The sequence below is a fragment of the Wickerhamomyces ciferrii genome, contig 00184 (genome assembly GCF_000313485.1).
Source record: "Wickerhamomyces ciferrii WGS project CAIF00000000 data, strain NRRL Y-1031 F-60-10, contig 00184, whole genome shotgun sequence".
Taxonomy (NCBI): domain Eukaryota; kingdom Fungi; phylum Ascomycota; class Saccharomycetes; order Phaffomycetales; family Wickerhamomycetaceae; genus Hansenula; species Hansenula ciferrii.
This window is the reverse complement of record NW_011887556.1, coordinates 1-23,921: the sequence shown is the minus strand read 5'-3', so window position 1 is coordinate 23,921 and position 23,921 is coordinate 1. Positions and strand designations below refer to the sequence as shown.

At 28.3% G+C, this 23,921-nt stretch overlaps 10 protein-coding genes across 10 annotated transcripts; 8 read left to right on the top strand and 2 right to left on the bottom strand.

Moving 5' to 3' along the window:
• Positions 1-689: 689 nt before the first annotated feature.
• YEL1 (Arf family guanine nucleotide exchange factor YEL1) lies at positions 690-2,624 on the top strand (the record flags this gene model as incomplete). The annotated part of the gene is made up of 1 exon (XM_011274640.1): positions 690-2,624. One exon carries the CDS (start codon positions 690-692, stop codon positions 2,622-2,624), a length of 1,935 nt encoding a protein of 644 aa, XP_011272942.1.
• A 515-nt stretch (positions 2,625-3,139) lies between these two features.
• Positions 3,140-3,772, top strand: PUP3 (proteasome core particle subunit beta 3; the record flags this gene model as incomplete). The annotated part of the gene is made up of 1 exon (XM_011274639.1): positions 3,140-3,772. One exon carries the CDS (start codon positions 3,140-3,142, stop codon positions 3,770-3,772), a length of 633 nt encoding a protein of 210 aa, XP_011272941.1.
• A 788-nt stretch (positions 3,773-4,560) lies between these two features.
• BN7_4773 (uncharacterized protein) lies at positions 4,561-5,133 on the top strand (the record flags this gene model as incomplete). Its single annotated transcript, XM_011274638.1, has 2 exons — positions 4,561-4,741; positions 4,805-5,133. 2 exons carry the CDS (start codon positions 4,561-4,563, stop codon positions 5,131-5,133), a joined length of 510 nt encoding a protein of 169 aa, XP_011272940.1.
• A 219-nt stretch (positions 5,134-5,352) lies between these two features.
• On the top strand, positions 5,353-8,337 carry BN7_4772 (Ca2+ transporting ATPase,sarcoplasmic/endoplasmic reticulum; the record flags this gene model as incomplete). Its single annotated transcript, XM_011274637.1, has 1 exon — positions 5,353-8,337. The coding sequence occupies one exon, from the start codon at positions 5,353-5,355 to the stop codon at positions 8,335-8,337; it is 2,985 nt and encodes a 994-aa protein (XP_011272939.1).
• An 868-nt stretch (positions 8,338-9,205) lies between these two features.
• BN7_4771 (uncharacterized protein) lies at positions 9,206-10,033 on the top strand (the record flags this gene model as incomplete). The annotated part of the gene is made up of 1 exon (XM_011274636.1): positions 9,206-10,033. The coding sequence occupies one exon, from the start codon at positions 9,206-9,208 to the stop codon at positions 10,031-10,033; it is 828 nt and encodes a 275-aa protein (XP_011272938.1).
• A 166-nt stretch (positions 10,034-10,199) lies between these two features.
• TSC11 (TORC2 complex subunit TSC11) lies at positions 10,200-13,493 on the top strand (the record flags this gene model as incomplete). Its single annotated transcript, XM_011274635.1, has 1 exon — positions 10,200-13,493. One exon carries the CDS (start codon positions 10,200-10,202, stop codon positions 13,491-13,493), a length of 3,294 nt encoding a protein of 1,097 aa, XP_011272937.1.
• A 1,044-nt stretch (positions 13,494-14,537) lies between these two features.
• Positions 14,538-16,847, top strand: MET6 (5-methyltetrahydropteroyltriglutamate-homocysteine S-methyltransferase; the record flags this gene model as incomplete). Its single annotated transcript, XM_011274634.1, has 1 exon — positions 14,538-16,847. One exon carries the CDS (start codon positions 14,538-14,540, stop codon positions 16,845-16,847), a length of 2,310 nt encoding a protein of 769 aa, XP_011272936.1.
• Positions 16,848-17,366: 519 nt separating this feature from the next.
• On the top strand, positions 17,367-21,650 carry SHP1 (protein phosphatase regulator SHP1; the record flags this gene model as incomplete). Its single annotated transcript, XM_011274633.1, has 4 exons — positions 17,367-17,426; positions 17,527-18,487; positions 18,936-21,376; positions 21,639-21,650. The coding sequence occupies 4 exons, from the start codon at positions 17,367-17,369 to the stop codon at positions 21,648-21,650; spliced, it is 3,474 nt and encodes a 1,157-aa protein (XP_011272935.1).
• A 5-nt stretch (positions 21,651-21,655) lies between these two features.
• PTH2 (aminoacyl-tRNA hydrolase) lies at positions 21,656-22,312 on the bottom strand (the record flags this gene model as incomplete). The annotated part of the gene is made up of 1 exon (XM_011274632.1): positions 21,656-22,312. The coding sequence occupies one exon, from the start codon at positions 22,310-22,312 to the stop codon at positions 21,656-21,658; it is 657 nt and encodes a 218-aa protein (XP_011272934.1).
• Positions 22,313-22,582: 270 nt separating this feature from the next.
• On the bottom strand, positions 22,583-23,244 carry BN7_4766 (Chaperone protein; the record flags this gene model as incomplete). The annotated part of the gene is made up of 2 exons (XM_011274631.1): positions 22,583-23,137; positions 23,200-23,244. 2 exons carry the CDS (start codon positions 23,242-23,244, stop codon positions 22,583-22,585), a joined length of 600 nt encoding a protein of 199 aa, XP_011272933.1.
• Positions 23,245-23,921: the final 677 nt, after the last annotated feature.

Below are 23,921 nucleotides of genomic sequence, written 5' to 3'. Positions count from 1 at the left end.
TTGATCCAAGGGCTTGTTCTTTATATCTTTGTGTACTTTCTGCGTAGAACCATACTTCTTTTTCGTTTGTGATGTATCAATTTCCCACCGAGACAACAAACTGACGGGAAAAAGATCTTCAATTAAAATGGAAATTAATTAGAGTTGGAAATATTAACTTAATCTGAGCTTTTAATTTTAATTTGAAACAAAAAGTTCAATCAAGAAAGTTGTTTCCATTGAACTTTCCAATTAATAATCACTATGGATACAATAAATCAGTTACAGAATGTGAGTAATGGCCACTTGTCTTTGCAACTCCTTACAGATTTTTTTTTTACCTCAAAGGAGCTATTTCATTATTTAACCTTTAAAGCATCGCGTTAAAGTTTTGGCTTAATTAATACCCATAATAAAGACCGCCTTTGGTAAATAAGGTGATTCAAGGATTCAAAATTCAAAATTAAATAATAATTCACTTGCTCTGTTCAAAAGGTTTTTTTATTTTTCATTTCTCCTAACTACTTGTCAATCATTAGGGAGTTTTTTTTTTGCAAAGACTATAATAATATTATAATAAAGATTTTATTCTTAGATCTCAAAACTAACACAGATTATCTTAGACAACTTATCAATTTTATGATACTTCAGAAACTATAAGTTCTGACGATTTAAGAAATTTCTTACAATCACAACTTGAAAAATTCGATATGCAAACTGTTAGAACAACACCTCCAACTTCTCCAATATTAAAACCTTCACCAAATATAACAAATATAAATGAAATATTTAACTCAAATTCATTAATGTCAAATTCAACAACTTCTTTATTATCAAAACGTTTAAATTATGATGTTGCAAATGATATAATAACTGAAGAAGTTGAAGATGATGAAGATCCTTTAAGTTCAATATCTCCAATCATTTTAACAAAAGCAAGATCAATAGCTCAAGAAATTTATAATCAAACTTATACAAAGATTGCTCAAGATCAATATGCTGCATTCTTGGGTACTTCAAAACAGGAATCAATAGCTACATGTATTGAATTTATGTCATTTTTCGAACCATGGCCAAATTCATTAATTGGTTCACTTAGATTACTTTGTTCAAAATTATATTTATTAGGTGAATCAACTCAAATTGATCAAATATTGGAAATTTTCAGTAAAAGTTGGTTTAAATGTAATAAAGATAATTATATTGGTGATTATAAAGCTATTCATATTGTTTGTTTTTCATTATTTATCTTAAATTCAGATTTACATAATGAACAAAATTTAGAGACAAAATTTACCAAATCAGAATTTGTTGAAAATACAATTGCAGCTATTGAAGAAGATTTAACTGTTAAAATCTATAATTATACAACACTTGAATCTCAATTAAGAATTTTTTATGATTCAATTGAATCTGAACAATTAGAAATTTTAAAAGTACCTAAAAAATTAAATGGTAGAAGAAATATTTCAAATTCTTCAAGTAATTCATCATCTGCATCAACAAAAAGAGTAACATCAATTTCAAATATTTCAATAAAATCAAGTCGAAATTCTAAAAGATATTCATCTATTGGTTCTTCAATTTTCATTGATCGTGAAACTACATTAACAGATTCAATGGATTTAAATTATGAAGTTGATTATAAAAAAGATAATACAGATGATCAACTTGAAAAATTAGGTCCACCATGGCTTATTGAAGGTTTATTAAAATGTGAAACTAATCATAATTTAAAACAAAAAAGACAAAATTCTAAAAATTGGTTTTTCAAATTAACTCATGGAAATAATATAATATCATCAGAATTAGATATTTATAATGTTAAAGATTGGAAACAAAACATTGTTATAATATCAAAAGGTTTATTAAAACAATATTCATTTGGATCATCTTCAGATAGGAAAAATTTCATGAAGACAAAATCTGATAAATATGTTAATACAGTAACAACTTATAATTTATATTCTGCAGTTGCTTCATTAGTTGAAGATAATGTTATATCAAATGCAGATAACAATGCAAATGGAGTTGCATGGGTTTTAACAGTACCCAATTTATTAACAGATGATTCTAATAATAATAAAAAAAGTAATAATCAAAAAGATCAATCAAATTCATCAAATTCATATTCATCAAGTTTAAATCAAGATAAAAAAATTGTTTATTATGCATCAAGTTTAGAAATTGCACAAAGTTTTATTGAAACTTGTAATTTTTGGGCTGCAAGAATAACATCAATCCCAACAACTGAAGAAAGTATAGTAACAAATGCAGAATATGGATGGAGTGATGAAATTTTATCAAGATCAAAACCAATAAATCAAGTTAATAATTTACAAAAATGGGAAAAAATCATATCAATTGAAAGTTCATTTATACCATCATCATATGAATTACAAGAACAATTTGAAAATTTACAAAAATATATTAATCATTTAGAAAATTTAATTGATAATCATAATGGATTAAAACCAATATTAGAAAAAATTTGGGGTAATAATGAAGATTTAGTTGATCAATATGATTTGGTTATAAGTAATTGGAATGAAAAATATGTTTATATTTATAGACAACATCAAAAATTTAAAACTTATTTAGATAGTTTAGCATTTGCTTTATCATTTAGAGCTACAAAGATATAAAGTCATTTTGGGATCGGGTTTTTTAGAAAACATTTATACATACATATAACACTGGGTTATATATTTTATTTCTAATTACATAGTATTAATTCAAACGTTTAATTTCATTTCTTTGTGTTAAAACATAAGTAGAAATCAGAGCTTATATGTAAAATACAAAATTCGCGAATTCTTATAAATTTCCGCGAATTCATACAATTGATTTCAAAAGTACCAAAATGGCCAAAATGATACTTAACTAAAGAGATCTTATTCAACACAAAACATCAATTGAAACAAATTAATTGAGGTATATTCTCAGGTGTTTATAGTTGAAAAGAAGGAATAAGAAGAAGATACACAACACAGAATGTCAGATCCAAGTTCAATTAATGGTATGTGTGAAATTATAAAATTGGAACCTTGGGGGCAAATATCTATATGAATTGAAATGTTGAAGAAATTCAGAGCGTCACGAACAACAAAGACAATGTTATAAATGGGCTACTCCACTGGTATCAATTAACCCTTAAGTGATGTTGTTATCATCTAATACTAACCTTTTTCTCTTTATAGGTGGTTCCGTGGTGGCAATGGTTGGTAAAGATTGTGTTGCCATTGCATCAGATTTACGTCTTGGTAATCAATCATTAGGTCTTTCAAATAAGTTTGAAAAAGTTTATAATTATGGTCATGTTTATCTTGGATTAACAGGATTAGCAACAGATGCTATAACATTATCTGAAGTTTTCAGATATAAAACAAATTTATATAAATTAAGAGAAGAAAGACAAATTGAACCTGAATCATTTGCAAATTTAGTTAGTTCCACATTATATGAAAAAAGATTTGGTCCTTATTTCATTGGTCCAGTTGTTGCTGGTATTAATTCTATAACTTCAAAACCTTTTATTTGTGGATTTGATTTAATTGGATGTATTGATTTTGCTAAAGATTTTATAGTTAGTGGTACAGCAACTGATCAATTATATGGTATGTGTGAATCACTTTATGAACCAGATTTAGAACCAGAAGATTTATTTGAAACTATTTCTCAAGCTTTATTAAATGCCGCTGATCGTGATGCTTTATCAGGTTGGGGTGGTGTTGTATATATTATTACAAAAGATAAAGTTGTTAAAAGATATTTGAAATCTCGTCAAGATTAGGAAGTATAGCTTTTGGAAATGATATAATGTAATTTTAGAAGATTGAAAGATCAGTTTTAGTGGTTTACATGTAGTTTTTAATTCCCAATATATTATCCATCTATTAACAAAAATATAACCCATAATTTCATAACTATTTACATTAATGAAGTTCAATTCATAAAAACACCATATCTATATAACATCTAATCACCTCTTTTAGCTTGTTCTCTTTTTAAAATTTTCTTTAAAAATTCATCTTCACCATATTCTTCTTCATTAGTTTTTTTCCATTTTTCTTGAATACCTTTTTGTTTTTCCTTTGTTTTCAAAATTAATTGTTTTTGTTGTTCCATTCTAGCTTCATGTAAACAAGCTGATAATGCTTCTTTTTGATTATTACATTTCCCAAACAATCTATCAGAAAATCCACCATTATGACAATTTTCCAAAGCTTCAACTAATTCATAACAAGCTAAAATGGTTAATAATAGGTCTTTTAAAGAGGTTTTTTTTCCAAAATAATAGTTAGAATCACTTACAGATGAATCTTGGGGAATGGACTTGTGGATGCATCTTTAATAACTTCAAAATATTGTGTTTAACCTATTCAATTCAAATCCCATAATGGTATTTCTTATTAATTTTGATTTTTTTGTATGGTAATCAAAAGAAAAGCTCCAGATCCGACTCATTTTTAAGATCACTTACGAGGGCATTTGAGAATCTCGAAACTCAAATAAGTTCAAATTAAACAGGAGGATACAAGTTTTTATGAAAGATTGTCACAGTTTATCACAGTTTATACAATGTTTTCATGGTTCCAGAGTAAGAAGACTGAGCCAGAGGTCCATGTTGACTATGGGAAGCTTGTCAGAGAGAAACATGAACAGTTTCGTCAAAGAAGAAGAACCCAAATGATGTATTTCTTTGGTGCTACTGCTGCTACATTAGTTTTTTCAAGATTAGCTTATAGAGGTGTTCAAGCTCGTAGATGTGAGTATAATTAGCGTGTGTTCAGCTGGGTTCATAGAGTACTAACATGTCATATAGATGTTCCTGGATTGTTCAACTCCAATCATGTCCCACCTCCATTTTCATTCCAACAAGATGCCATATCGGCCATTGCATTATCAACAGTTCTTTCAGTATCTTCATTCTCAATGGGTGTCACAGGTGTTGCATGGACATGGGATGTCTCTAATGTGAAAGAATTCACTTATAAATTAAAACAAAAATTAGGAGGTGTTGAAAGTGAAAAGCAAATAAGTGAAACCAAATTAGATGATGAATCTGTCACTTTACAAGATGCTATCAATGCTTTTATAAATGGTGAAGGATTCGAAGATGATCCAGTGGAAACAGCTCCATTGAAACAATAAAATCACTTGTAAATAAGTTCTTGTATATATATAAAACATTTTAAAGAAAATACTAAATTAGTTAAAAATTTGTAGGATTCTGTCAAAATTTTGCGTGAAGTTATTTTGAACGTGTCTTTAATATAAACTTTTCCACACTTTTCTAGTAAAACCACCATCAACAAGATCATCAACACACCAAACAAACAGTGGTCTCTTGGACAAAGGTGTTTGTGGATTATGAGTGCTCCATATAACCTATCATCGTCACAGGTATTGGACGATTTGGATGTTGACTTCCAAAAAGGTCTTTCCTCGTTAGTTGCTGAAGAACGTTTTGTTAAATTTGGTCCAAATGCTCTACCAAAAGAAAACGGTACACCTATTTGGAAATTAATTTTAGGTCAATTTGAAGATCAATTGACTTTGATCCTTTTGGGTTCTGCTGTGGTATCATTTGGGCTAGCGGTTAGTGAAGGTGATTTGACTTGGACTAGTTTAATTGATCCTATTGTTATCTTGACAATTTTAATCTTAAACGCCATTGTTGGTGTTCAACAAGAAAGTTCTGCTGAAGCTGCTATCACTGCATTGAATGAATACTCCTCATCTGATGTTAAAGTCCTACGTAATGGGAAATTAATTCATGTTAAACAAGAATTTTTAGTTCCTGGTGATATTATTGATTTATCAATTGGTGATATTGTTCCAGCAGATGCAAGAATTGTTAAAATTTTCTCTCAAACTTTAAGAGTTGATCAATCAATTTTAACTGGTGAAAGTGAATCTGTATTGAAAGATACTGAACCAATTCAAATTGAAAATGCTGTGAAACAAGAACAATTAAATGTTGTTTTCTCTGGTACTACTATTGTATCAGGTCACGCAAGAGCTGTTGTTATTCTTACTGGTGAAAAAACTGCAATTGGTGATATTTATACTGATATTTCATCCCAAATTTCTCAACCAACTCCATTAAAAGAGAAATTAGATGATTTCGGTGATTTATTAGCTAAATTTATTACAGTTATTTGTATTGCTGTTTGGGTTATTAATGTCAATAATTTTAATGATCCAGCTCATGGTGGTTATATTAAAGGTGCAATTTATTATTTCAAAATTGCTGTTGCATTAGCAGTGGCTGCTATCCCTGAGGGGTTATCTGTCGTTATTACTACATGTTTAGCATTAGGTACTAAGAAAATGGCAAAACAAAATGCAATTGTTAGAAGTTTATCAAGTGTGGAAACTTTGGGTTCAACAAATGTTATATGTTCAGATAAAACTGGTACATTAACAACAAATCAAATGGTTGTTCATAATTTTGTTTTTTTCAAGAATCAAAATGAATTATCAAATTTAACAATCTCTGGTCATTCATTTGAACCTCAAGGTACTGTTGTTGATGAAGATGGTAATTTAATTGAATTACCTGATTCAAAATATCCACTATTACATAAAGTTTCTCAAGTTAGTGCTATTTGTAACGATGCAAATGTTATTCAGATCGATCAAACTAATTATAAAAATGTTGGTGAACCAACTGAAGCTGCATTGAAAATCTTAGTTGAAAAATTAGCTGGTTCTGCAACTCAATCAATTGGTTCAAATGTTATTACTCCAGTTTCAGATCTTTATAACAAACAATATCCACGTTTAGCAACTTATGAATTCACTAGAGATCGTAAAAGTATGTCAGTATTGGTACAAACTGGTGATAATAAAGCTGAATTATTAGTTAAAGGTGCCCCAGAAAATATCATTTCAAGATCAACAAATTATTTAAATCAATCTAATGGATCACTTAGAGTTGATAGATTAACAAATGAATACCGTATTGAATTATTGAGAACAGTGGAACAATTTGCAAGTGAAGGTTATCGTATAATTGCATTAGCTTATAGTGAAGATTTTGATAAAAATTTAGCTAAATCTGCAACATCAAGTCAAGATTATGAACAATTAGAATCAAACTTAACATTAATTGGATTTGCTGCTTTAATTGATCCACCACGTCCAGAAGTTGCTCAATCAATAAAAGAATGTAAAGATGCAGGCATTAGAGTTGTTGTTATAACTGGTGATAGTCCAATTACAGCTGAAAATATTGCCAAACAAATTGGAATTTTTAAAGAAGATGAAGATACTAAAGGTTTAATTTTAACAGGTAGAGAATTCATTAATCTTTCTGATGAAGCTAAATTAGAAGCTTCTCAAAAAATCAAATTATTTGCTCGTGTTGAACCAAGTCATAAATCTTTATTAGTTGATTATTTACAAAAATCCGGTAAAATTGTTGCAATGACTGGTGATGGTGTTAATGATGCACCAGCTTTGAAAAAAGCCGATATTGGTATTTCAATGGGGTCAGGAACTGACGTTGCAAGATTAGCATCAGATTTAGTTTTACAAGATGATAATTTTGCTACAATTGTTAATGCAGTTAAAGAAGGTAGATTGATTTATAATAATACTAGACAATTTATTCGTTATTTAATTTCATCAAATATCGGTGAAGTTGTTTCGATTTTCTTAACTGCTGCGTTAGGTTTACCAGAAGCTTTGATTCCTGTTCAATTATTATGGGTTAATTTAGTTACTGATGGATTGCCAGCATCTGCGTTAGGTTTTAATCCACCAGATTTGAAAATCATGTCAAAACCTCCAAAATCTAAAGATGAACCATTAGTCAGTCAATGGTTATTATTTAGATATATTATCGTGGGAACATATGTTGGTATTGCAACAGTTTTCGGATATGTATGGTATTTTATCTTTTATGAACAAGGTCCACAAATTTCTTATAATCAATTATCTCAATTCCATCAATGCTCTACAAAATTCCCAGAAATTGGTTGTGAGATCTTTACCAATGAACATGCTACACGTGGTTCAACAATCTCATTATCAATTTTGGTTATTATTGAAATGTTGAATGCAATGAATAATTTATCAGAATCTGATAGTTTATTAACTTTCCCACTTTGGAAGAATGTTTATTTGATTTTGGCAATTATTTTATCCATTATTTTACATTTTGCCATTTTATATATCCCATGGTTAGCTGTGTTATTCAATGTTGTTCCATTAAATAAAGATGAATGGATAGCTATCTTGGTTTTCTCTTCACCTGTTATTATTCTTGATGAATTATTTAAGTTATATGAGAGATTATTCCTTATTCCTCAAGTTGATAATGAAAAAGCCATTAAAAAGAACAAATGATTCACTTTCTCATTTCTTGTATAATTGAAAACCATATATAAAATAAAAAGTTATAATTGATATTTAAATTTCCCAGCTTATGTATTAATATATCTTTCAATTATATTAGTTATTAATGTTCTTCTGATTAATGCAATTTTTTTAAATTCATACTACAACACCATCATGTCTTCATCAACTACATTACCAAGACATTGTGTGCCATTTCATATAAGATATTCAATTTCTTACTGTCATCATTTTTTACTCTTATTTTTGCTGCATCTATTTTTCAAAATCATCTTTCATTTTTACACTTCTCCTTAAGGTATCTAGTACTATCTACCAGCTGCTGTTAAATGAGTAAGCTGAGCCTATGCGCTTCATAATTTCAGTTATATAAATACATTTATATAGATCATACCAATACACATTATTACTTTATTAGAAATTGAAGAAAATCCAAAAATCTGATTGAATTTAAAATCTCCATAAATTAAAATCTCATACATATACTACATAATATTAATATCAACAGGCGATAAAAAGCTTTCTGGGTAGCTAATATCTATTATACATAATTTGAGAGGTTTGAATTATAATCGATCTTGCTCAAAGATATATTCGTCAGCGATCTGAGAATTATAATAATTAAAGCGATCATATTAATATTATTGAGAACATTTATATTATATAACGTCGGGCGCCAGCTAATTATATTAGTCGACTAACGTATATATAACTTGTTTATGGCCCCGCATATAATATAATCACTTAATATTCATACTCTTAATATAAGCTTTAATTGATCATATTTTAATATCAATTTGCAGATAGCTTTCAGCTTCTTGATATTTATAAATTATTGACAACTCGTTTAATCATCATCATGAAAATTGAAAAATATTCAGAATATATAATTGAAATTTCTGCTGAATTATATGATCCAACTTCTTATAGATACGTTGGTAATATTGCTCGTCATGACGAACCCAATAATTTATTAATTGCAAAATCACCAAAGAACTTCAAGTTAAATCATGAAACTTTTAATAATCTTTCTAGAGATAAAGCTGAAAAGAAACTAGCACGTGTTTTCAAAAAGTTTCCTAAGCCAGTGAGGGAATTATCATTGATTTATAAATCTATTGAGATAAACTGGCAAAATGTTGATGAATGTATGGAATCAACATGTAAATGTCAATTTTTTTTAATGCCTGGGTATGATTTGAAAGATTGTCTAATTGAAATCTTATCAAACTTGATTAAGAATTTCCAAAGTGATATACCTGATTTCTTAAACACTGAATGTTTTGGTAATGGGTTAGAAATGGTTAGAGAGAACAAATTATTAATGATTATTACCCATGAAGATGAAGATGATCAATTACCCTTAAGAATAATATTGGAAAGTTTGATATCATATGTTTTATCAGATGAATATGAAGAAGAGATAATTCCTGAACAAAGCTCATATGATCATGAAGTTAAAGCATATGAATTTAATTATCAAGATCAACTTAAACTTATGGTAATATGGGGTGAAAAGGCTGAACAAGTAATGTTGGAACAATTGAACTATATGATATCAAATGATGTGTTATCGGAACCTTCAAATGCTAATGTAATTACATTGATTCCTAGTTATTTAAATTATAATGTCTCGAATCATAATGATGAGCTTCCACCAAGTTATGGATCAAGTGTTTTAAAATGATAAATTAATATTGTATAAATCTGAAATAAATGTAATAATGTGTCGCATACCAGAAGATTTATAAACAAATTAAACCGAAATCAAAACAATATCAACGCTTCACAAGAAATCAAGATCAATCACAAAAGAATATCAAACAATTCCAATTGGGAGTGGATTTAAAGAAATGAATTACTCTGGGGAGGACGAGGACTTGGATTACCAGAGTAGTTTTTCTGAAGATGAGACCATTGATGACCGCGGTGTGGTGGAGAGTCCAACATTCAAAGTGACAGATTTATTGACAAGTTTAGGAGAAAAAAACCAAGATGTTGATTATTTGGTGACAAAGGGTAATGATCTAGTGATATTGCTACAAGAATATCCATATATCAAAGAGGATTTAGTTTTCAGTGCTTTTGGTCATAGAATTCAAACGTTATTGGTTCATAATAGGAAAGAAGTTATTGCTACAGGTTATAGAATTTGTAGATATTTTGTATCAGATATTGATTCAATAAGGAACTTGATGGCTTTAAGATTAGATGTACTGATTATAATATCATTGGCTAAGGGAACTTCACATGATATTGAAAGAGAGCAGGCTCTTAAATTAATAAGGAAATTTTTGGAAATTGAAAATGGTGCATCAGAATTAACATTAGGTATAACAAATGCTATTCAGGCAATAGCTGAACAAATTGATGAAAATTTAAAGAATATTTGTATTGAAACAATGTGTGAAATTTCATTACTAAGACCAGATCTTATACGGCCAGATTCATTAATTCAATTTATCATTGATGGTCCATATGAATTATCTTCATTATGCTCCACTGTATTCTTAGCACATTTAGATTCTCCAAATGGTAGACATTATATTAATAAATCAGATATTCTGAGAATTATTTCACCATTTACTGAATTCCCAGTTATTGTTAAAGGTAAATTGAATATAAGTCATGAAAGATTACAAATTAATTCAATTGTTTTATCAAAATTTATTAAGAATTTTGCTGGGATTTATGGATTTTCAATTGATAATTTTGAACCATTGAAAAATTTAATCTCATGTTTATCATATCCTATCAATAGTGTTGTTTCAAAATTATTAGATTTATTCTTGGATGTATTAATGATTAAGAAAACTTCAACTCATAATAAGAAATTTTTCAATTTAACACCTTTAAAATTGGAAAATGAATTCATATTAAGTACACATTATTTATCATTATTAATTACAATTTTTTTAAATTGTGGAATTATTGAAAGATTATTAGATGTTGTTAAAAAATCAAATGATGAAAGAAATTGTACAAAAGCTGCATTTTTACTAACTGAAATTTTCAATTTATCAAATAATTTAGTACCTAATGAAATAACTGAAACCTTCATTGGTAACATACCAAACTTTAAACCTGATTCATCAATAGAGAATAATGTCAGTCAACAATTAACAAATTTAGATGATAGTTATAGTGCAATCCATACAATTGAAAAATTATCAAGAAAATTAAATAAAGGTAGAGCTAATTGGGGGTTACAAGGTATAAAGACAACAGAAAATTTTATACAATTTTCTAAAAATTCTAAAGATCAATTAAATTTAAAAATTGATGATTTAAAATTAAAACAATTAATTCAAGATTCAAGAGTTTTAACAACAAAATCATTTACAAGATGGAATTGTGATATTTTAACAGATTTATTTAAAGGACCATTTATGAATGGGAAAAGATTAGAAGAAGTTAATAAAACAACAAAATTCATCAAGAGATTATTATCATTTTATAGACCTTTTAAACATAAATTTTCAGGAACCAAAAAGACAAGACAATCAACAAGATTTATAAGATTAGGTTGTACAATTGTGGAAACTTTAATTACAACAAATGAAGGTTTAAAAATTTTGAGTGATGGTAAAATTATACCACAAATTGCTGAATGTTTAGCACAAGTTGATCCTCATAGTGGATTTATTGCTAAGGATCAAATTTTCAGTAAAGAAAGATTAGAATCAACATTAACAAGTGGATATTTCAAGATATTGGGGATTTTATCAGCAAATGAATCTGGGAATAAATTATTAGAACAATGGAAAATTTTCAGTATAATGCATCATATAAGTGATGATCATTTTAAAAGAGATGATTTAGTTATATCATTTATTGATGAAATAAAATTTACAAAACAAGGTCATACAAGAATTTTATTTTCAAAATTTTTACATTCTCCAAATAAAAAAATTAAAATTCATACAACTTTACAAATTCCAAAATTATTAGATGATTCTTATTCAAATAAATTTGCATGTGAAATGTTAATTAATCAATTATATGATCATGATGAAGAAGTTGTTACAATAAGTATTGATATTTTGAATAAATATTGTGAATCATCAGAGAAGAATCTTAATCAAGTTATTTCATTAACACCAAGTATACCCATTTTGAAAAATTTAGGTCCCAAGGGAGGGAATGATTTATTAATGAAATTTCTATCTACACCTGATGGGTTTAAATATTTAAATGGATCAAATTTTATTAATGAAGAGTTAGAATCATGGGTATTTGGATCAAAATATTTAAAATATGTTTTAGAATTAGAAAAATTATTATTTTCAATTGAAGATTCAAATTTAGATTATATTAAAACCAAAAATCTACCAAGTAATTTCTTTGCAGAATTAGTTAAATCAGAAGAAGGTTTTAATGTTATTTTAAGATCTGGTGCATTAACTGAATTTATGAATGTTATAAGATATTATGCAACTACGCTAGATAGACCTGGTGGAACTTTTAATTTAGAAATTGATTATTTGAAAACTAAAGCATCGCTATGGACAATTGGATTTATTGGTTCAAGTTCATTTGGTATTGAATCATTAGATGTTAATGGATCAATTGAAGATATAGTGGAAATTGCTAAAAAATCTCCATATATAAATTTAAGAGGTACAGCATTTTATGTATTAGGATTAATATCAAAGACAAATCAAGGTATTGAAATTTTGGATGATTTAGGATGGAATTCTAAATTGGATGTTTTCAATCAATCTATTGGTATTGCAATGCCTAATTCATTAGAACATTTTATTTTAGATTTCCATGAATCAAATGATTATAAAATTAATAATACAGGTATTGAAACAAATTTAAATTTATTAATTGATCCTTCAGAAATTGATGATGAGATATTAAATAAAATTTTAAAATTAATTGGAGATTTATGTAATCATGTATTATTAAATAGTGCAACAAAAGAATTAACAACATTATCAAAAAAACATCAAGAATATTTTGAAGATCCAAATATTTTTTTTAAAGTTTTAAAATATTTTGAAATTTTTAAATATAGATATACTATAAGGAAATTTGTTGTTGATTTATTTATTTCAAATGGGAGACTATTAGAAGTTATTTCAAAGAGAGATAGAAGAAGAATAAGAGAAAGAAATGGACATAGTACGGCAAGTGCATGAATATGTATAGATGTACTGAACGATTTGAATGATTATGAATTTAGATCGTAGCTTATGGGATTATATTATAAGATCATCAGGAAGGTACGTGTCAATAAGAATGGAATAGACCCACGTTTATACCATGTTGACTAACTTGTTATCATTATAACACCACCGTGTCATCTTGGGGCGTGTGTTTTTGGACAATTACTTACAATTATTAATACTCCTCTCCTTAACAACTACAATACCCATATCCAATACTATTTCCATCGATGAATACACCCAATACTAGTTAATACACAAACTAAAAATGTCTATACCCTCTGTCATCGCTATACAAATTAGGAAATTGTACAAATTTCATATTTAGATTACTAATATAATATATTTCGGACATTTAGTTTATAATATATATATACCCCCAGTGACACTATTATCTAATCATTACCTAATCAGATGTTTTTCAAATATCACGTGCCATCGTATCATCCCCCGGAATATACCCAATCAGGAAACTCACAGATTAAGCACAATCTCTGACTCACCCACAGTCGGAACTCGTTTAGCTGCTGCTGTTTTTTTTTTTTGTTCACTGTCAATAAAAGAAAAAAAGTCAATTTGACTCCGAGTTGAACGTTGGAATACTAGTGATTTCAATGGAATTGTTAGGGTTTCCAATGATTTAAAATGGTGTATAGGTCAATTGAACTGTGAAGATTTCAATTGTTTAGTTAATTCTATTGATTTCTCACTCCTTTACCTTGTAACATACCATTCCTTCTGCTTCCCAAACTCCATCCCGTTATCGCTCGTAGTGGTCCTTACCGGGATTTGGAGATGTGCTTTCAAGTTTTTTGCATGTGTTTTGTTGAATCGAATCTCGACAAAGTTGGAAAACGTTTAACATATGAAAAATTCATATGAAAAATTTTCCCCTTATACATAAAAGTATAAATAATCTTGTTGATCCTCAATTTTAATAATTGTTTTTAAACTTGAACTCCTAAATCATCAATTGATCAATTAATTAAATCAATTAACAAATAATCAATATCAAAAATGGTTCAATCATCCGTTTTAGGTTTCCCAAGAATTGGTGCTAACAGAGAATTAAAGAAAACAACTGAAGCTTACTGGTCTGGTAAAGTTTCTGTTGAAGAATTAATTAAAGTTGGTAAAGAAATCAGAGCTAACAACTGGAAATTACAAAAAGATGCTGGTGTTGATGTTATCCCATCAAATGATTTCTCTTACTATGATCAAGTTTTAGATTTATCTTTATTATTCAATGCTATCCCAGAACGTTACACCAAATTTGATTTACAACCAATTGATGTTTTATTTGCTATGGGTAGAGGTTTACAAAAAAAAGCTACTGAAACTGAAAAAGCTGTTGATGTTACTGCTTTAGAAATGGTTAAATGGTTTGATTCTAACTACCATTATGTTAGACCAACTTTCTCTCATTCAACTGAATTCAAATTAACTTCTCAAAAACCAGTTGATGAATATTTAGAAGCTAAAGAACAAGGTGTTGAAACTAGACCAGTCTTATTAGGTCCTGTCTCTTACTTATTCTTAGGTAAAGCTGACAAAGATTCTTTAGATTTAGAACCAATTTCATTATTAGAAAAATTATTACCAGTTTATTCTGAAATTTTATCAAAATTATCTGCTGCTGGTGCTAAATCTGTTCAAATTGATGAACCAATCTTAGTTTTAGATTTAGAAGAAAATATTAAAACTGCTATTAAAACTGCTTATGAATTTTTCTCTAAACAAGAAGGTTTACCATCATTAGTTTTAGCTACTTATTTCGGTACTGTTATTCCAAACATTGATGCCTTAAAAGGTTTACCAGTTAGTGCTTTACATGTTGATTTAGTTAGAAACCCAGAACAATTAGATCAAGTTTTAGAAATCTTATCACCAGAACAAACTTTATCTGCAGGTGTTGTTGATGGTCGTAACATTTGGAAAGCTGATTTCTCAAAAGCTTCAGAAATTGTTAACAAAGCTATTGCTAAATTAGGTAAAGAAAGAGTTTTAGTTGCTACTTCTTCATCATTATTACATACTCCAGTTGATTTAGAAAATGAAACTAAATTATCTGCTGAAATTAAAGATTTCTTTTCATTTGCCACTCAAAAAGTTAAAGAAGTTGTTGTTATTTCTAAAAACGTTTCAGGTGAAGATGTTAAAGCTGAATTGGAAGCTAATGCTAAATCAGTTTCTACTCGTGCTGCTTCAGATGTTACCAATGATGATTCAGTTCAAACTAGAGTTTCATCAATTGATGATAAATTAGGTCGTCGTTCATCACCATTTACTGAACGTTTATCAGAACAAGAAAAAGTTTTCAATTTACCATTATTCCCAACTACTACTATTGGTTCATTCCCTCAAACTAAAGATATTAGAATTAATAGAAACAAATTCACTAAAGGTACTATTACTAAAGAAGAATATGAAAAATTCATTGAATCTGAAATTGAAAAAGTTGTCAGATTCCAAGAAGAAGTTGGTTTAGATGTCTTAGTTCATGGTGAACCAGAAAGAAACGATATGGTTCAATACTTTGGTGAACAATTGAAAGGTTTCGCCTTCACCACAAACGGTTGGGTTCAATCTTATGGTTCAAGATATGTTCGTCCACCAATTATTGTTGGTGATGTTTCAAGACCAGCTCCAATGTCTGTTAAAGAATCTGTTTATGCTCAATCAATCACTACTAAAGCTATGAAAGGTATGTTGACTGGTCCAGTTACCATTTTAAGATGGTCATTCCCAAGAGTTGATATTCCACAAAAACAACAAGCTTTACAATTAGGTTTAGCTTTAAGAGATGAAGTTAATGATTTAGAAGCTGCTGGTATTAAAGTTATCCAAGTTGATGAACCAGCTATTAGAGAAGGTTTACCATTAAGAGCTGGTGAAGAAAGACAAGATTATTACCAATGGGCTGCTGAATCATTCAGAATTGCTACCTCAGGTGTTAAAAATGTTACTCAAATCCATTCACATTTCTGTTATTCAGATTTAGATCCAAACCATATTAAAGCTTTAGATGCTGATGTTGTTTCTATTGAATTCTCTAAAAAAGATGATGCTAACTATATTCGTGAATTCTCTGATTATCCAAACCATGCTGGTTTAGGTTTATTTGATATTCATTCACCAAGAATTCCATCAAAAGAAGAATTCATTTCTAAAATTCAAAACATTTTAGAAGTTTATCCAGTTTCTAAATTCTGGGTTAACCCAGATTGTGGTTTGAAAACTAGAGGTTGGGAAGAAACTAGAGCTTCATTAACAAACATGGTTGAAGCTGCTAAACATTTCCGTGAAAAATATGCTAAAAAAGATTAAAATCTTTTGATTATTAGCTCATAAAATATATCATTTGATATATACATTTAAAAGTGTTCAATTCTGGACCTTTTAACAACTTTCATTATTCAACATCAATGAAGGTTTTTTAATGTCCTATTTAAATTACGTTAATTTTTTTATATATTATTTACTATTGTCTTTTATTTCTTTATGTTTGTTAGGTTTTGCATATAGGGATGTCTGGGATTTCAACATCGGTTTAATTATTTACGAATAAGTACAAAATATAGATTCTTATTTTTAAATTGAAGATGTAGTTAATTATACTTTACTTTACCAATGATTTGATTTGATATTAGTATATTAAATTGAAATTATGTACTTATTATTCCTTTCACGTGACCTTATTTACCCGCAATTCTGCCCCAGTAAAATATGGATTTTTGATATAGTGGCGATTTAATTAACACAGTGAAATTAATTGACAATTGAAATTAATTTGATACATTTCCAGGTTGTTCAAGGTTCAATTGATCGTATATATAAATACAGATCATGAGTGACAATTCAGAATTGATTAGTCAATTCTCAGAGTTGACCCAAGCTCCAACCACCGTTGCTGAAGCCTTGTTGAGCAGAAATGATTGGGATTTACAAGTAAGTTGATGATTAGGATAATATCTGCAATTGATACTAACTATACATCATATTATAGTCTGCATTGAATGGATTCTTCAATGGCTCTACTCAAAGAAGTTCACCAACACCAGAATCTTCAAGATCACAAACTCCAACATCTTCATCAGCTTCAAGATCAACAACAAATAATAAACCACAACAATCCAAAATGAAAACTTTCCAAGATTTAGTTAATTCAGATGGGAAAGATGATGATGATGAACAAAATTTCTTTGCTGGTGGTGGTAGAGGTTCAGGTTTAGAAGTTGAAAATCCTTCAGATCCAACAAATTTAGTTCAAGATCTTTTGAAAAAAGCTGAAACTGGTCAAGGTCATCCAGATCGTATGAATGAAGATGATGAAGAAGTTGTATCAAAACCAAAATTTACCGGGACAGGTTATTCATTAGGTAGTACAGATGTTCCATCAAGAGTTATTGGTTCAAGAAGTTCAGGACCAAAAAAATTAGAAAAAGCAACAAGAGAAATTACATTTTGGAAAGATGGTTTCCAAGTTGGTGATGGTAAACTTTATAAATATGATGATCCTGCAAATGCTACATATTTAGCTGAATTAAATAGTGGACGTGCTCCATTAGCTTTATTAGATGTTGAATATGGTCAAAATGTTGATGTTAATGTTATAAAAAAATTAGATGAAGAATATAAACCACCAAAGAGAAAAATTGGTGGATTCCATGGATCAGGTCAAAGATTAGGTTCACCAGTTTCAACTGATTATCAACCACCAGCACCACAAGCACAAGCACCAACTACAACAGAATCTAAACAAGAACCATCACAACCTAAAGATGAAGGTTCAGGTGATACTCAAGTACAAATAAGATTAGCAGATGGTCGTAGAGTAGTACGTCGTGTTGAATCAAATGGACCAGTTAAACAATTATATGATTATGTTACAAGTGAAACATCATCAACAAAATCATTTGTCTTGAGTCATGCATTCCCAGTTAAACCAATTGAAGATAAAGAACAAAGTATAAAAGAAGCTGGTTTAATAAATTCAGTTGTTGTTCAAAGATGGGTATAGAAAAATAACCTGGAACTTTGAAATAAAATGTCTATTTAATGCTATTTTACTTTGTTGCATTACAATTTAACATGTGTAGTTATTCAATTGATATCCTATCCTATATTTAGCTTGCGATACTTTAGTAATGAAACTCTTTTGTCTTGATGTCTGATAATGATTGATATCAGTTCCATATGTATGCGCGAAAATGAATATTACTTGTGGGGGCAAATTAGATCTCGACAATAAACAATAAACAAATTTGACAGACTGAAAAGAACCGTTTACAATCAATTTGAATTTGCATTCTCAGATTATATTATTCCCATTGCATTTGCTTGATTTCCTTTGTTTATATTGCATCTCAAAATCCACATGAATTTGTTGATTTTTATATGACTTGATTTCCCCAGATATGTTAATCAAGATTCCAATAAGACAATTTCAAATTAGGTCATTGCAAATACCCAAAAGATTAATTTCAGATGGGTTCTTCAATAGACATATCATAAATCCATTATTTGGTGGTCCTGGTGGTTCTGGTGCTACAAGATTACATCCAAATGCTGGTATCCCGTCTCAAATCAAAATTGAACCTATAGTGAAAGTTCCATCAATATTTGATTATTATGAAAAATTCAGACCATCTACTGGGTTCAATCCTGATTATTTCCCCATTGATTCGAGATTTATATCATCTGAAAGATTAGGGTATAGTGGAAGCTTGTTGCAACGTCCAGATGTTGGATCTCTTGTTGAAGTTCAAAAAGATAATGGTTCAATTCATTTAGGAATTGTAATCTCCAAGCAATTAGGACTTTTCCATGAAGATTTGGATAAATTATCAATGATTGATGTTAATGGTGAACAAGTGGATTTCATTGCAAGTGATATAAGTTTCCATTTATTCAAAGTTATTGATAAATCAACTATTGAACAACCATTATCTATAAGGACAATTGACCAAGTAGTTCAAACTTTGAATTATTTCATAAATACATCTTTAATCATAAGGCATAATAATATGGAACTTTATCAAGCTGCTCAGGCATGGTTTATCAAAGATCAATCATCGGTTAAAGTTGATTTAGAAGAAATTACAAAATTTATCAAAAAATACACTACAAAAAAATCAAATATTAATGATTTATTACAATTGGAATGTATGTTATTTGCAACACATTTAGAATTGTCTAGAGATCCTGTTAATTGGTTTACTTTCAAAAATAAAGCCAATCATCATTTAGATAATAGAATAAGTAAATCCATTGCTCAATTCAATTATTATTCAAATTCAATTGAAACCTCTGAATATTTAGAATTAGCAACAAGACTAAATGATGAAACTTTGACAAGAATTGGGGAATCCTTTAAAAACCAAATTAATGAAAATGATCTTGATCTAAAAGATTATGATGATTTGAAACCATATATTAAATCTGTTATTCAACTAATGAAACATTATATCATTTATCCACACCCATTATTAAAAGAAAGATTAGTACCTATAATGACTGCTGTACTATCATCATCATCAGATTTTACAACCCAGAAAGTTTATGATATTCTAGAAGAACTAGATGAATATAATGAAGATACTCATATTTTCCAAACTTTAGATTCAAAATCAATAAACCACCAAAATTCCATTCCAAATATAGAAATTTCAAGATCAACATATGATTATTTCCAATATATGAGAGAACCATTCCAAAAAACTGCATATGGTATTCCATCAATTTCAAATTTAAATATTTCAGATCTTGCTATATCATTAGATAAATCTATTGATTCATGGTTTTTACAAATTCATGTATTAGATGTTGGTAGTCAAATTTCACTAAATTCTAAACTTGTTGAAGAATTTATTAAGAATCAAGTATCAATTAGTGATGATCCAGAAAATCCATTAATACCTGAAAATATTTTGGAAATGTTAATTTTCCATAATAACAGCCCGGGGAATAATGCAATTACATTTAATATTGAATTCCCATTGAAAAGTTTTAATGGATGGGAAGATTCTAAATTGATTTCAATTGGATTAACAAGTCTTGATGCATTTAAATTTGTTCCAATTGAAGAAATTAATGATTTAATTGATACTAAAGTTGATTTATTAAGTTTAATTTTCAAATCAAATGAAAAACAATCAAAACACAAGGTATTAGATTCAAATGATAAATCTTCATTATCAAGTATTTTTAAATTAATTGAACAATGGCAAATTATAAGAAATAATAAACATTCATTAGAGTTTTCGTTCCCATATAAGAAATGCATTAAACAAAAAGATGGTTCATTAAAACTTTTAGATTCAATACCATTAAATTTAGATTTTTTGAAATTTATACGGAATGAATTAAATTTTATGATCAGTGAACATTTAAACAATTATGAAAATCATGATATACCATTAATTAAGCATTCACAAGATATTTTACCACCGTTAAATGATTCAATTGAAGTTGAATCAAATAAATTTAGTATCCCCAATTATCAAAGTTTAAAATATGAACATTTTACACTTTTCCCAAATGTTAGAGGTGAAATATCATTGAAGAAATTCATTTGTGGTTCCCAATTTTTAAATCATGAAGTTATAACAACTAGTTCTAATCAGGGTTCTAGTTATTATAAACATGGATTATCATCAGGTTTTATTAATATTATGAATGGATTAAATAATTATGAAGATTTAGTGAATCAATGGCAAATAATAATGTATTTGAAAAAACAATTACAATTAAATGAAGGTTATAATTTCCATTTAAATCAACATTTATTAAATTTTAAATTGATGAATTCTAATGAATTATTAAAATTTTATAAATATGAAATTGAACCAATCCAAGTACAAAATAAACAAATTTCATATTGGAAAGATAGATATTGGAAACTTCAATGGGTTGAAGAAGCAAAATTGAGAGAAGAATGGATTTTATTTCAATGTACAATAACATCACCAATAAACCCTTTAACAAAAATATGTGAAGCATATTGTCATGATCTTGATTTACAAGTTGAAATATTAATAAAAAATATAGAAACAAACAATACCATACATATTGGAGATCAATTAATATGTACAAATATTATAGAATTAAATTATATAGATTCAAGATTAATACTTTCAATATAATTTTAAATCACCAGTAACTTGATCTAAAATTGCCTTTGGAGCAGGACCAAGACCCAAGACAGTAGCACTACCAGCAGCGATTTGAGTTCTTCCAGCATCATGAACAATATAAGCATTGATATTCAAACTTATAGCCTTGGCGAATAAAAGATCCATATCTTCTTTTGATTGAGTTTTCAAAGTAATTTTAGCCTGGCCAGTATGTTCCCATCTTTGTAACATTGGTAAATTTTGTGAAGATTGATTATCATGTAACATTAATCTATAACAACCAAGAGCAGCATGAGCACATTGAGCAGCAATTTTACCCTTTTCCATTTTTAAATCTTGACGTACAACTAATGCCATTTTAGTTTCACCTGGGATATCATTTAATGAAGTTGAATCAACTTCAAAATCTTCCTCTTCAGATTCTTCTAAATCTAATGATTCTGTATATGATGCATCTTCTTCATCATCTTCTTCAAAAGATTCATCAGTTATATCAGATGGTGAATTTGATGGTGAACTTTGATTTCTATTATTCTTTAATTTCCTTGATTTGATATGAGTATGCTGATTTGAAATTGGAGTGAAATAGTGGCCCAAGTAAAGACCAGTGGCTAAAGACAAAGCACAAGCCGTTATAAGTTGGATATTAAGTGACATTGTTGACTGTTGTTTGATATAAATCTGTGTTTATTTGCTATTAAGAAGGAAGTGAAAGTAATCAAGTTTTTTTTTTTTTTTTTGATTATATATTGTTAACGGGACACAAACAATATAACGGTTGAAGACGTATATAACAATCGAAAAGACTACAATATTTGACTAGATTTGAATACTTATATGCTAATTCTATTGATCACGTTATCCTAAGAATGAAGTTCTATTATTTTACCTACTTTTCCCAGCTTTCTATCATTAATATACCACAATTCATGCTAAAACTTTTGTCTTTTTTTTACCATTTGAACTCTTCTTCTTCTTTTTTTCCACTTTATTAGCATAAGATCTCCAATTTTTCACTCTTGAATCCTGATTTGCCTCCCATTGTTTCTTATATTCAGTTTTCAATTTATTTAATTCTAATTCTTCCTCTTTTAATCGATCTAATTCACCTTGTTTTTGTAAATCTTGTTTTACTTTAATTCTTTTTTGGAACTCTTCTTGTATGAGTAAGTCTTTGAATAAGTTATATATTTCTTTATTATTTGATTTATGTATTGGTTCGATATCTTCTTTAGCTTTGCTCCATATCGTGTTTAATTTTGTTTTGATTTCTTCATTTGATATATCAGATTCAGCTTTTTTCAACAAATCAAAAGCTTTTGAAGCATCAGGATTAGATGTCTTATCAGGATGTATTAATAGTGATTTGGATCTATAGACTTTCTTAATTTCAATAGCAGTATAATTTGTATCATGATCTAATTGAAGTATAGCATATGGATCTAATTTAAAAGTTGTAATGATTCTATTGATTTCATTGTCCTAATTGAGATGGTTAGTAAAATAACAATTGAAAAACTAGACAAGGTGGAAATGTTACATACTCTCTTAAGATCCAATTCTTGTCTTTTGAGTTCAGATTCTTCCATTGTTGTATTAGTTGAACTCTTAATCAAAGATAAAATGAAGTAGAGTAAAGTGAAGTGAACAAATCCAAATTATATTTCGCGATCTATATATAATAATGTTGATCCATTATTTGGAAATTACAATGGTAGTATATATATATATCAGAAATGAGTTGAAAGTATTCCGATTTTTAAAAATTCTGATAAAAATATTTACCCTTAGCTATATCAAATAGTAATCCGAAAAAGACCGTTGTTGGTCAAATAATGTATCAAATGTGTAATGTTCTATTATATTTAACAATTTCGCCGCGCAGATTTTTCCCCAGATTTCTCTATTTATGAGTTTCTTAGCAGATAGTGGTTAGTTTGAGCTCAAAATTGTATGAAAATGATCACAAATTTTGACCTAACTATGAATATCTTGTTTTTTTGTTCATACAAGCAAAAAAAAAAATTACAAGTTTCAAACTTATTTAAAATTAAAATGAATATTATTTATATAAGGTTCACATTTTATCAAAATCATAAAATCTCAAAATTTCATTAAAATCATTTTTACTAGACAAAATTACACATAAATCCTTAAACTCCACCCCAAACTGACCATAAAACTGTATTAAAACCATACTACTATAGTACAAACTTATTGAAATATAAACAATTTTAGTTTTGAGTACAATTTAAGTCCCGGATTC